The sequence below is a fragment of the Aspergillus tubingensis genome, assembly GCF_013340325.1.
Source record: "Aspergillus tubingensis WU-2223L DNA, scaffold_7, whole genome shotgun sequence".
In the NCBI taxonomy this organism is placed as follows: domain Eukaryota; kingdom Fungi; phylum Ascomycota; class Eurotiomycetes; order Eurotiales; family Aspergillaceae; genus Aspergillus; species Aspergillus tubingensis.
In genome coordinates, this window is record NW_023336281.1 from 3,017,455 (window position 1) to 3,029,940 (window position 12,486).

Below are 12,486 nucleotides of genomic sequence, written 5' to 3' on the forward strand. Positions count from 1 at the left end.
ACTTCCGCATCTAAATCCATCTCAACACCAACAACCCACAAAATCCTCCCACTTACGGGCTACGACCCCAACACATTTGACTTCGAGGCCGCGTATGCAAACCTCGCTTCATCATCATTATCTCTATCTTCAGCATGTTCACTACAAACTACTACTACTACTAGTAACACCTGGTGTTCTCTGTGTCCGCATCCTGCATTTTATGGATGTGCGAGATTGCAGAGTAGGGATGTATACCTGGAGGAAATCACAGAGCCTCAGGCGATGGGTGTCGGATGTGGGTTGTTGCTTTGTGAGCGGTGTGAGGTGTTGATGCGGATGTATAAGGGGAAGGTGGAGGATGTGGTGAGGAGGAATGAGGAGGACGCGGTGAAGAATAACTTTACTACTGGTGGGGGTGGAATTGGAGGGAGTAGAGCGGATGTGGGGTTTTTGTTAAAGGGGGAGTGGCTTTGGAGGGTGTTTATGGGGGAGGGGGATTGTCTTCGAACTTTTGCTGGTTCTTAAAGGATTGGATAGTATTGATGGATGCATCGATCAAGGGCATTTGAATTAACTTGATTAAGCCAATATCCGTAGATTAAAGAGTTTCAGTTCGCCACGCCTCGCTAATACATAGAAAATTCCAACGCCGTCAGCTGCAGATACAGTCTTCCTGCAGTCGTAACAATGAACTTCGAGAAATTGCACCGAGTCAAGACACCGGCATCGACTCCTGTCCCTCCAGCGGCTTCCGTCGGGGAATTTGCACCCCGTTTCGCAGCTGCTCCAATTTGATCACTCCCGGTCCTGTGCAGATCCGTCCGGTCTGCATCAGATTGCGCAGGCGTTTGCGCCGCGCCTCGCCACTGCGCTCCTCACCACGCCCGACCCCTTCATCTACCCACTCGACTCGCTGCACCTTGAAGCTCATGCCGTCATGCGAGCCCTCCCAGGCTCGCGACTTCAATCCGAACAACACGCTGGAGTCGTATCGCTCCAACCGGGGAAGAATCAACAGCGTAATATGCAGGTCCTTGTCGTTTGGTGGCACTGGCGGCACCCGGGGTCGCTCGCCATCTTCCGCGCCAACATCTTGCGCCGTTTTAGGTGCATGCTGATACGTGTCCCTGATTTCCAGGTCCAGTAGATCTACATCCACATCCTCACCCCAAGCACCGCGGATGAAGCCAGAGTGGATTGCCGCCGCAACAGGGTCCGAGTCGTCCGTATACACGCCCGTGCCCCAGAGGGCGCGACGCGCGCAGATCTCCTCGCGATGGCTGGTGTCGATGCGGAAACGCGGCACGCGGATTGTAAACGTGCAGTTCTCCTTGCCTTCAAAGCGAGGCAACGGAAGCGGTGTAGTCGTGTAACCGAACTTGGCACTTTCCAAGGTTGCCTTCTCGGTGGGTGCGCCGATCCGGGGCGCATACAAGGTCGAGCCTAGGTGGTGTCGAGGCAGATGGGCGACGCTCGACAGGAGTGGTTCGATAGTAACCACCGTGCGAGGCTCGCGCATAGGTGTGACAGCCGTATTCCCGGCCGGTCGGGGAGCATGATGGTGGTGATGATGGTGATGGTGGTGGTGATGTCCAAGGGCCTGCGCTGCGGCGGATGCGCTGCCTTCCCCGGGCGTGGCCGTTCGATGGAAGAAATTTACCGAAGACAAGGGACGGCTAGAGCCAAGAGCGGCGGCAGCAGCAGCGGCAGCTTCTTCTTCTGGCTTATGGCGATGATGATGATGGCTGTGCACATTAGCATGGGTACTACAAACCTGAAGAATAGGGAATAACGTACTGATGGTGGTGGTGATGGAGATGCCGGCTCCGTCGACCGCGGGCACCTAGGGCGGCCGCCTCGCTCTCGGCGCGACCATCCTCGTCGCGCGACTTTCGCGATCGCTTCCCATTCGCTGAGCTAGGCCGAGCAATCTTGGGATCATCTGTCTCCCCATTGCTGGACCGACCAGCCGCACTGTCGCGTTTGAACGGGCTCGGAGCCATGGGAGTCGAAGGACCACTGCCACCAGTGGTAGCAGTGACCCCTCCCACACCACTTCCAATCCCGGAGAAAACTCGGCCAAGCTCATTTTTAATTCCGGCCTCGCCCGCGGGACCCAGGATCTGAGCCTGGGCACCCTGCACCGCCTGGGGCAGCGGCGATGCGCGCCCCCCTCGCTTCGCATCTAATCCCACCCCGAGAAGGTTACGATGCGCCATGAGTTCATCACTTCCTTTGCGTCGCTGGTCATCCGACGACGCGGAGTGAACGGCCGAGGGTGGGCCAGCGGACGATGTGGGCGGAAACGCGCGAGTCTCAGTCTGCAGCTTGCTGAGGTATGGCGGCTGATCGTGTGACGGAGGAGGCGGCTGATTGGGAGGGGGATGGACGGAAAGCGAGGGCTGTCGCGACCCTCCGAGCTGGGAGCCCAAAGACTTGGTGTAGCTCTGAATAGCGCCAAATCCAAAACCGGCGCCCGCCTCCGGGACAGAGAACCGTTTCGTCTCAGGCGACGGGGGCTGGGACCGGCCCAAGTCCCAGGCAGACGCGCCTTGTTGGCGATGCGCTGCAGCCTCCCGGTCCCCGTAAGGCGGCCCGTACCGTGATGGAGGGTGAGACGCGGCCTTGGTTTCAGCCTCGTGCGCCATCGCACGTTCCCGTTCGCGATGGGCCTGTTCCTCCGCGTGTCGATCCGCATACAGGCCTCCGTACCGGTGATGCTGGGCCTCATGGCCCATATATGATGCTGCTCGCTGATGCGTACCGGCAAATGGACCCTCTCCGGGCCCGGCCACGGCGGCAGGCCGTGACAGCGGACTATATCCAGTGGTGCGAGGCGGCGGTTCGAGGTGCTGCGGCTGGCTGTTGGGACGAGGGGCGGGTCCGCTGAAACTTAAGCGGCGTGGTTCGTTATACGGAGCTTCGGCGGACGATATTTGGGGCGAGGGATGGGTGGAGCTGGGCTTGTCGGGATACTGTGACGATGGCGGGCCGCGGGACAGGCCACCGAATTTCGCCTGTTCTGTCATGGGCTGGGGAACACCGCCGGAGCCGGATCGGTATGGACGCGACGGCTGGTTCTTCGCAAATGTCTTTTCGGGGGTCTGGGAGCGTCGAAAACCTGGGTATTCGAGCGGGGACGGACGCGCTGGCGCGGTCGGCGGGGACATGGCACCGGGGGCCGACGGTGGGTGGGCGTTCCCATACGGGGCGGACGAGACTGGAAGACGCGAAAAGATGGACGAAGAGCCTACATCCCGGCCTGGTCGGTCAGCGTCCGAGCCTAGCATGGACGATATCGACATGCTGCTCCCTGGACGGTGATGAGCCGGGTTGCTGGGAGGCTCACGCGACAAGAAGGGAGTGGACAGGGACGGAGCATTTCCCGTTTGGCCTCTGGAGGGATAGTGTTGGGGTGGTGAGGGAGGAGGCATACGTCGCGGCCCTACTGGCGGCGCAGCGGACTGCTCTTGGACACCTATGATAAGGGAAAAGTCGGAGTTAGCCAATATGTCCGATCAGCATAAACAACAGATACACTGCAAGAGAGAACCAGAGTGGTTGCAGCAAGCAAGATAAAAAGGACATCAGGGGATTGTTGCGCGAGTCCAACGGCCTGCGACTCACCAGGGAACGCGGGACTGCTACTGCTGCCCAAGGACCTCCGGCGACCCTGGTCATGCGACGGGGGAGGATTCATGTCGCATGCAAAGGGGGAGAAGGGAGCTATAAGGGAACGCGACAATCAGGAAAGGGACAGATAAGAGTTCAACCGGGAGGATAGTAGAATTAGGAAAGGTAAGTAAGCGGCAGGGGGAAAAGAAAGGGCCCGAGGGGGCGAAAAGAGAGGGAAGGGAGATGGGAGTGAAGGAGGGAGGAAGATGACGATGGCAGCAGCTGATGGGCGGCGAAGGAAGAAAGAATGGCGCGCGACAAGCAAAGCGAGTTCCGAACTGGGGCAGAACCCGTGACTCTGGGCCTGGACGAGCTCATGTCCGACGCTAGTCCCACCTGGGAAGCGATGCCCTGGCATCCCGGACTAGCCCGGATCGGGCATAGCGTTCCCGAGGCTTCCTGGGCTGGAAGTCGATCAGGCGCCACAGACGCGCCGCCTGCACCGCCCCTGATTGGCTCGCACTGCCGGGCACAAAGTTTGGGTTCCTTGTCGGAATTTGGCAGTGACACTGGGATTGTAGTACGGATAAACAAATGCTGCAGCCGCGCCACACTGCACCCTCGCAGATGGCTAGACTCCGATCAGAGGAGTTTTTTCTTCTTCTTTGCATCTTCCCAGTTCGGACAGCTTCTGCTCCTTCTCGCATCTTACTTGCTTCTAGTCATGCCCCCAGAGGTCCGGTCATCGCGACGCGATCATGGTCTGACACTCCCGCATACCGGGCTCGTAGTCACATCCCAACATGGATAGAATATAAGAAAACAAAAGACCCAGAGAAAGGAGAGAACCGCACGATAGCAGAGCATTATTTGGGGGTTATCGGGCAATTTAATATAACTTGAAGCGATATCACAACCAAAGAAAATGCAAGTTGCCTACCTTCACGATATACCACCCGACGTTCGGGCTTGTTGACGTGACTGATCGGGTAATGAGGGTCTGGACGATGTTCAGGCTCTCGATTGCCCCCGGGAAGACTCTGCTCCTTCAGCGAGACATGGCTCGCTGCTGATGTGTGATACCCATTGCTCTCTGTTCGATATGCCGCGTAGGCGTTCTCATGGGCGTACGAGACGGGGGGCACGGAGGTAGGGACCGAGGAGGGCGGGTAACTGTAGGTTGGGGTGATACCGGATCGAGGCATCTCGGGCTCACGGCGATGAAAGTGGTCATAAAACATGCGTGGTGAGGAAGGGTGTGATGGTGGTGGAGGCCCGTAGGCGCGAGCTGGCGGCGCGGGGGGCGCAGCACGAGGGTCGTGGGCGACGACGCCCAACATGGACGGGTGCGTATGGTATGGATGATGAGGATGGTGTTTCTGAAAATCCATCATCATCTTCAGGGGAGGGGTGGATTGGGACGAATGGGGATTGCTGGCAGCATGAAGGTTTTGATTGATTGACTGGGGGGAAGGAAAGAATTGGGTTGGGGTTCGGGCGCGGATGGATGGTTGTCAGTCAGTCAGTTAAGGTAAGGTCGCGAAATGGCGGTAAAAGTTGAGTTTAATCGACCCCGAACGGGAGGGTGGGGAAGGAAGAAGAAAAACAGAACACGGAGATCTTCAGTCGGATCTGGTAGCCGTTTCAATTCAACCGGTGATAAGGGGAGGGGAGGATATGGAGAGCAAGTGGAGGAAGGGGAGGGAGAGGAATGGATATGAGAAATGGAACTAGAAGCAGCTCCGAAAGCTCTGTGGATGGAGGAGGGAGGAGAGAAAGGATGGAAGCACGCAGCGAAAAGCAGGAGAAGGGGAGGGAGAGAAAGAGGAAAAGACGAGTGGAGAGAGAGGAAGAGAGAGCGAGCGAGAGAGCGAGAGAGCGAGGGAACGGGAAAGGAAGAGAATTAGGGAAAAACGGTGAGCGACGGAGCCAGGGAAACGGCGCAAGAGTTCCCTGTGAGGACACATCGGAGGGCTTTCAAGCCAATCAAGCGCATGCAAAAGAGCTGCTAGTCGGATCGATTTCAATCAGACGAAGCAGAAAGCAGAAAAGGACGAGCTCTCGACTTGAGTGTGGTCGGAGAGGCTGCAAATCCAAGTTGGCCCGATGGGGCCGTCGTGGGAAAGCGGGGAAACCTGGGTGGATCCCTCCTTACAATTAATTCCTTTGGACTTCCAACATACTTCCCTATCTTGAACAATTTCCTCCATATTTTTATTTAGTGTTCGATACATCACGGTTACAACTCTTTTACTTACTACTTAATAACGATGCCCAATCCTTCAACCTGGCCACTCTTCCAACAACCCTCCACCCCTCTCCACCCGATCGCTGCCCGTTGGCATCCATGCCATGCAGCCCGGCGACGTGTCATGCGTCCTTCCAGTGGATAAAATCTACTAGGCGGGTGGGTAACAAAAAAACACTCACATTTAATTATTATTATTCTCCCCCCAGATGTGCAGAATTCCTCACGGACATTCAAGTATGAAGGCGACCTCCAGCATAGCACAGACAATTCGAAAATAATTTTGAGATAAGGGAAAAGGGGAACTAATTAAAAGTCTTACTATCCCTACAACAATGACTGGCTAGTGATTTTCGTTCCCTCCGCCTCAACCCGGCTAGCGACACACAATATACCAAGTATAGTAGCACTATACTTGTACACCCGTGCAGCCCGAAAGGCATGCTGCTGCTGCTGCTGCTGCGACCTGCAGGATGGATTGGCACCCTGAAAGTATCAAGCATGGAGTACAGGCGCAGCAAGCAGCAGGCATGACTAATGACAGCAAGAAATGCCTCTTTTTTTCCCCACCCTGCAATGTCTGAACCTGCCGATCCTGGCCGATGTGACCCTCCTTTCTTATTCCTCAGTCAGCAGTATCAAGTAACTTATCTAGTTACTCTACTTGATTTTTTCGATCGGATCTCATATACTGTTCTCGCATTTAGAATGTTGTAGGTCGTGGAAAAGAAAAATGTAGTACTAATGAGAACAAAGGAGGTCGGGGGTTTTCAACTCACCATACACTCGTAGTAATTACAGAGTACTACGGCATACTTAAGATAAGGAAATCTATATGCAAAATGGGTAGCATAGTATACTAGTCCACACCCCTCGGACGTGTCAGCGTACATTCTTCGGCTTAATCAATCATCCAGTTAATCTTGGCTCTGGATGATTGTAATGCTTAGATACCTGCCAAGGCATGTACTATGAGATCGATGGCATTCCCCACATTACTGATGATTTAAAGTCAAGCTCCCCTTGCATACCCCTTCTTTCACTTCGTTCATGTGGTCGGTGTCATCGCCACTCCTGACCATACCATGTAACAGACTAGTTGAGCTAGCACACTCCTGGGTCTTCAGCATTTACTGACGGAACAAATGTCATGTGCAGTACTGGGTATCATTTGCATTAATTAAAAGCACTAATCATGATCATAGAATAGTTTCTGCCTCACGGGACACAACTACTTGCCCCATGTCCTGGGAGGATGCAGCGGGTGGCTGGCGGCCGGAACGGTCCCCCGCGACCCGATGCTGAAGAATCGCCGCCAGCCCCGGCTAGCACACCCTGTCCAGTCCACCTCGATGAGATCGGCCCCCTCGTTCACCAAGATGCGCCAGATAATGCGGCGCATCCCTTCCGAGTGGCACGGTATGCCTTCGTACCGAGCCAGCAACCCCTTTTGATGCGCGGTTTGCACTTGACTCTGGATCCTTTCGATCTGCTGTCGAGAAAATCGCCCGCGATAAGGAGATCCAATGGTCTCGGCAAAGTTGATGGAGGCACTGTACATTTGGAGCGCCTTGGTCAGAGATGAATCTTCGTCGGAGCGGGGAAAGGTCCCCGGTAAGTTCTGCTCAGAAAATTCCATTTCGTCTTCCGTCGAGGTCTGGACAGCAGCAAACTCTTCGACTTCTGGTACGACTGATTCATCCAAGAAGATACTCTTGCCAACGCTCTCATGGTCAATGGAAAGACCATCAAGGTCCACTTGCTCTTGACCTGTCAGAACAATAGTAATAGGCCCTGGGACAACCTGTGTCCCATTTCGGTGGGTAAGATATCCCCGTTCGCTGAGAAGCGCCAGTTCAGATAAAAGACGAGGCCACACACTGTCTGCAGAGGACCGGATCTCCAAGTACAATTTGAATTGTAGTGAATCCTGTCCAAACAGTCCTGTCGCGACCATGGAGTCGTGGTCGGGCTGAGCTTCAGATAAGCTCATAGCATCAAAGTGGTCCAATAGTGGTTCCAGATACACCTTGCGCAGCGTGGACTCGTTCCTGAGGCTCGACCATGAAGAGCCTACAAGAATGTCATCGTCCTGTAGCCAGATATCGGCCTTGACTCCAGTACAGCCCGCCGCAAGGGAGTACTGGATGGAATTTGAATGAGCTCGTGGGTTGTAGGATATACAAGCAGCTGGCTGGCCTTCAAACTCCGCAGGCCAATGAATAAATCCCGATTGTGCTTTGTACTGCTCGTGTAGGAAAAGATAGGAGACGCCGTATGGCAAAAGCGAGAGAAATTGAATCGCCACTCTACAAGTGAGTTAGTAAGCCCTAATCGCATGCCAGTCGACAGCTGGTGGAAGACATACAAGAACATCAAGAACAAACAGATCAGAGTAAGGGCGCGATCACTCCATCTCTTGTTCACTGCGGCACAGCATTTCCGAAGTACCCAAAGTACACCGGGACAACATTCCGTAGGATGAGAGCGCAACGGATGGTCCTCCAGCAACACCCACGAATAGGCATCGTACTCATCAGCACCGAGCAGGGGCTGGGTGCTACTCGCATCGCGGACGTTGACGTGGGTTGTGGCGGCCATTTGGCGGTCCCAAGTCGCCCGCCCGACCTGCTGCATCTAGAAGGGGGTGGTGGAAGGCGATCGACGGGTAGATACCAGAGAACCCCGGACGGGGAGGTCGATGCGGTGAGTGAGGAGCAGGAGGGACGAGGATGGTCGGATTTAAAAGGGGGCAAAGCGTGACACGAAGGCAGGCCCAGACAGCAAGAGATCCATGGTCCTGTGCGACGCTGGGAGGGCAGAGTTAAGTAACATGCCGACGAACACACGAGATGGAGAAAGTGGATGGGGATGGGGATGATGATGATGTATAGCTCCAGAGCACGCCATTGTCGGCGGCGATGGTTCGGATGTTAGGGAGAAGCACCTCATGGAGATCCCGTCTGCGGTGAAGGGAACACGTCGGTCATGCCCATCATCTTGACTTTCTGACTATTGCTCCGACTGCAGCCGATTTGCGACCTCACTGGCTGAAAAAAGCAGTCCTTGCATTCAATGCATTGATTGCTATTGTTTCCCACGCTTCTTCCAGGGGCATGCTCACATGTTTGTGGTTGAAGAAAGTAGACATGGAAGGATAGAAAGCATCAAGTCTGGGCACCTCGCGGAGCCCCGTTCCGAATATTTGCACCTCTCGTCTTGCGTGAGTTTAATTCAGAAGACCCCATTTATCTTGCGACTAGTGGCACTCCTACGGTAGCACCAGCTCCAATGGGTGGACGGACCATCCAATCATGATGATCCTATCCCCTCTCCCTCATGACGATCATCATCACCCATTGGTGCATCGGTGTGATGCAATCGGATGACTTATTGGGTGCTGCATGCCAATCCCGGCAATTGCAGGCCATCTTCACTTTGTTCATTTTGTATCTTCATCAACGCCCCTCTTTCATCGGATTCTTGCACTGTGAATGGAAACTCGATGACGAGACTAACGGCCGGTTCCTTTGCTGAAGCCGAACCCCGATCGCGTCCAGCAGCTCCGGAAACGGGCCAGGCACAGTAATGGGCATACTTTCCCATCAGATCATTAAACTAAAGCCGCCGTCGCGTGTTAGCGTCGGGTCAATCACCCAGCATTGTTCAAGGGCATGATGCCACTAGCTGCCAAAGCGAGAGAACGCGTCCCAGCTCCCGACCGTGAAAGGGTGTGTGCCACAACGGTCGGTCCGTTGCTAACAAGGATTGGAGAGTGACCACTTAGGGAGAGTCGGTCGCAAATGATAAGATGATAAGTTAGAAGAACAATTTTCGCAGGGCCTCACTACTCCGATCAACAGAGACAAGAGAATAGTCGGCGATCGAACTTCGATCAGCGTGTCTGGTGCGGACAAAATCCAACAATGGGTTGTTCATGTCTAGTCCAACAGAACTGAGAGTTTGAATTATGAAGCGATCCTTAAACCAATAGTTTAAGGTGTTCTCTCGATACGGATAAACCGGCCCCAGTTATCCGACTTGGACGATCTGCCTTTTGAGCCAGACTTTAGAGGTCTAAGCTTAGCAAAAGTCTCGACCGCAGCGCAATGACTTCCTCTACTGGCTTGCGATTCTATGAAGCCGCAACTATCCCAGGGACAACTTGATGACCGTAAAGCGCTTCACGGGGCGCCACCGGGGCTGGATTAACGCAATCAAATGGGAGAAGATAAAAGGCATATTCTTCTTACCCCGTCAAACGTGTCGCGCTTCGGACTTAGATTTTCAATCATCTCCGGTTCTGCGGCGATACGGCATGCACCTATCGCTCCATTTGGTTCATCGAAGTCGTCATGTTGCCTGTCAGTAACAGATATAGTAGACAATTTTGGGTTGGGACTTCATTCAGGGCAGCGGGCTCGAGCGTCACTCGATCTCACACAAATGATCAAGTCCATAGTACTTTCCATACAATAAACCGGCAAGGATGCATACTGCGGTTTCCCCTCAGATAGAAATAAGCCGAGTAAGCTAGCACCATGGGCTTCGTTGCGTATACGGTTCTGTAATCAGCGTAGGATTGCTGGGAGTCTCTCGTTCCGCATCAAGTCAGGAAAAGGTATTTTATGGGCCTTTTCCTGCAGCGTGTTCTTCTCCATAAAGACGTTTTTGAAGCCGAAGCTGCGGTTCAGATAACTTCTGCCCCGGAACTTTCCTGGTCTCAATTTCTTCGGTCGTAAACATCAAGACGGTTCGTATGTTCTAGTTCACGTCAACAGAGCGGCATGCCACCAGCCAGGCACTTCGCCAATAAGTGAACTGCCGATCTAGGGCATTCTTCCCCTACATGATAGACGATCGAGTGCGTACAGCTGCGAGCCAATCGATAAATGCGATTGCTTTTTCCAAGACTCGGGATCGTTTAGAAGTGTGCTTGCTTTTTCACGGAAGACGTCAAATTTGACGAAATGCCCATCATCTTCTACAAGCCTCCGATTATTTGCTTCCTACCGACGCTGTGATTTGGGGAGCTTGGCTGAGCGGCCGGATAGTACATCCTCTCTCCCATGACCTCAAGGCATCAAAATATATTCTGCAACTAGGTTGACCCATTGAAGCAGTTATTAATATCATTGTTAGCGAGAAATCCAGGCTGACACGATACTCGAGACACAAGAATGTCCTTTCCTTACCCCCGCAGGACTAGAGATGTCAGTATACGATGGACGATTCAAAATCTCAAACATCGCAATCGCCCTTTCCATACATAAGAGATAATCAGAGCACTATAGACTGGTAATAAGAAGGCGGTGGGGGCGGTTGGTCAACTCGAGACTAATAGCTCCATGCCTTCAGGTGTCTTCTAAAGAGGAAAATAAGTGATAATATGAAAAGGCCGTGGTTTGTCCCATTCGCAGCGTCATGTGAGCGTAGCAGACTTGCTTTCGCCATCGCTGCCCCCTCCTACTCCTGCGGGTTTCAGACGCTCTCTAAATTCTCGATCTAATTCCCCTCTGTCTATCACTATTACGATGCAATTCCTGGCAGATTAGGTTCAATCTTATTGACAAAGACCGAATCAGATATGTATTGTCTTGAGACAGCTCCTATGATGGCCTGCAGGTCTGAACAGCAGCCAGCAGGGCACAATTGGATTTTGCAGGCATCACGCGCATCGCCTGAAACTGTTGAATATCAGCCAACCACGCTGTCCATCGCTGCATGCAGGCCACAATATCACATTTTCAGAGGTATTATTCTTTGTGACAGAGCCAGTGGATACCCGGATCGCTTCAATGCCTAAATGATGGAAACTTGCAGCCAGTAATGACCAACTTTTACGGAGACGACATCTCGGGAAAGGTTCTGCGTTCACATGAGCATATTGACTTGTTATCTAAGCTCAAGGTATGCTCCCGCAGTATGTGACTGTTGTTGGCCGAGTCCAGCCGGTCCTAACTATGTTTCGGAGAATTGTTTGTATAGTGCGTTGGGAACCATTTTCGTTCCCCATTTTCGCCAGCTCAGCTCGTGTACTACTGAAGCTTACTGTTGAGATAGGTACGATAGGGTTCCACACACTAGGTTCTCGGTCGGTGATTGGTACGCTCGTGGGCCACGGGTTGTCTCGGTGGTTCGTGGGAATAACCCAACCCTAAGGGACCAACAACGTGAAGATTGGGATAATATTGAACCTTTCAGTGTTGGCGGGATGCCTTTGCGAAGCCGACGCGAAGCGTGGTTATGGCGTCATGACAATATGGAAGTGCAGGAAGCCTGCGTCGGTTAGTTAGTATCCCTGCATATCCCCCGACCCGGTATCAGCACATCATAATTTGCCCTGATAATGGCCAGTCACTCGACGTCGTCCTGAGTGAGCAGCTACCGGTAACCTCAAACCTACATCCTGGCGAGTGGATACAGTCCAATTTCCTCGTCATATAGCCTCGTTCCGTGATTCGCAGGCGCGTTCCGCGACTAGATTGCCTAGTCGATGTCAGTATCCAGTTTCCTGCAGATCCGATGCTTCCACCGACCAGTTCAACTGCGGGCCAACGTTACCTCTCTCCAGACCCCGTCCGGCTCTCCGACGGCCTCCTCTTAATCCCCTCTCAAATCAAGCGGAGACCTGCCTGAAT

General features: G+C 53.5%; 2 protein-coding genes across 2 annotated transcripts; both read right to left on the reverse strand.

Moving 5' to 3' along the window:
- Positions 1–694: 694 nt before the first annotated feature.
- Positions 695–4,937, reverse strand: AtWU_05955 (uncharacterized protein; the record flags this gene model as incomplete). The annotated part of the gene is made up of 4 exons (XM_035501065.1): positions 695–1,727; positions 1,780–3,460; positions 3,610–3,708; positions 4,538–4,937. The coding sequence occupies 4 exons, from the start codon at positions 4,935–4,937 to the stop codon at positions 695–697; spliced, it is 3,213 nt and encodes a 1,070-aa protein (XP_035356958.1).
- Positions 4,938–7,076: 2,139 nt separating this feature from the next.
- On the reverse strand, positions 7,077–8,482 carry AtWU_05956 (uncharacterized protein; the record flags this gene model as incomplete). Its single annotated transcript, XM_035501066.1, has 2 exons — positions 7,077–8,154; positions 8,214–8,482. The coding sequence occupies 2 exons, from the start codon at positions 8,480–8,482 to the stop codon at positions 7,077–7,079; spliced, it is 1,347 nt and encodes a 448-aa protein (XP_035356959.1).
- Between the last annotated feature and the right edge of the window lie 4,004 nt (positions 8,483–12,486).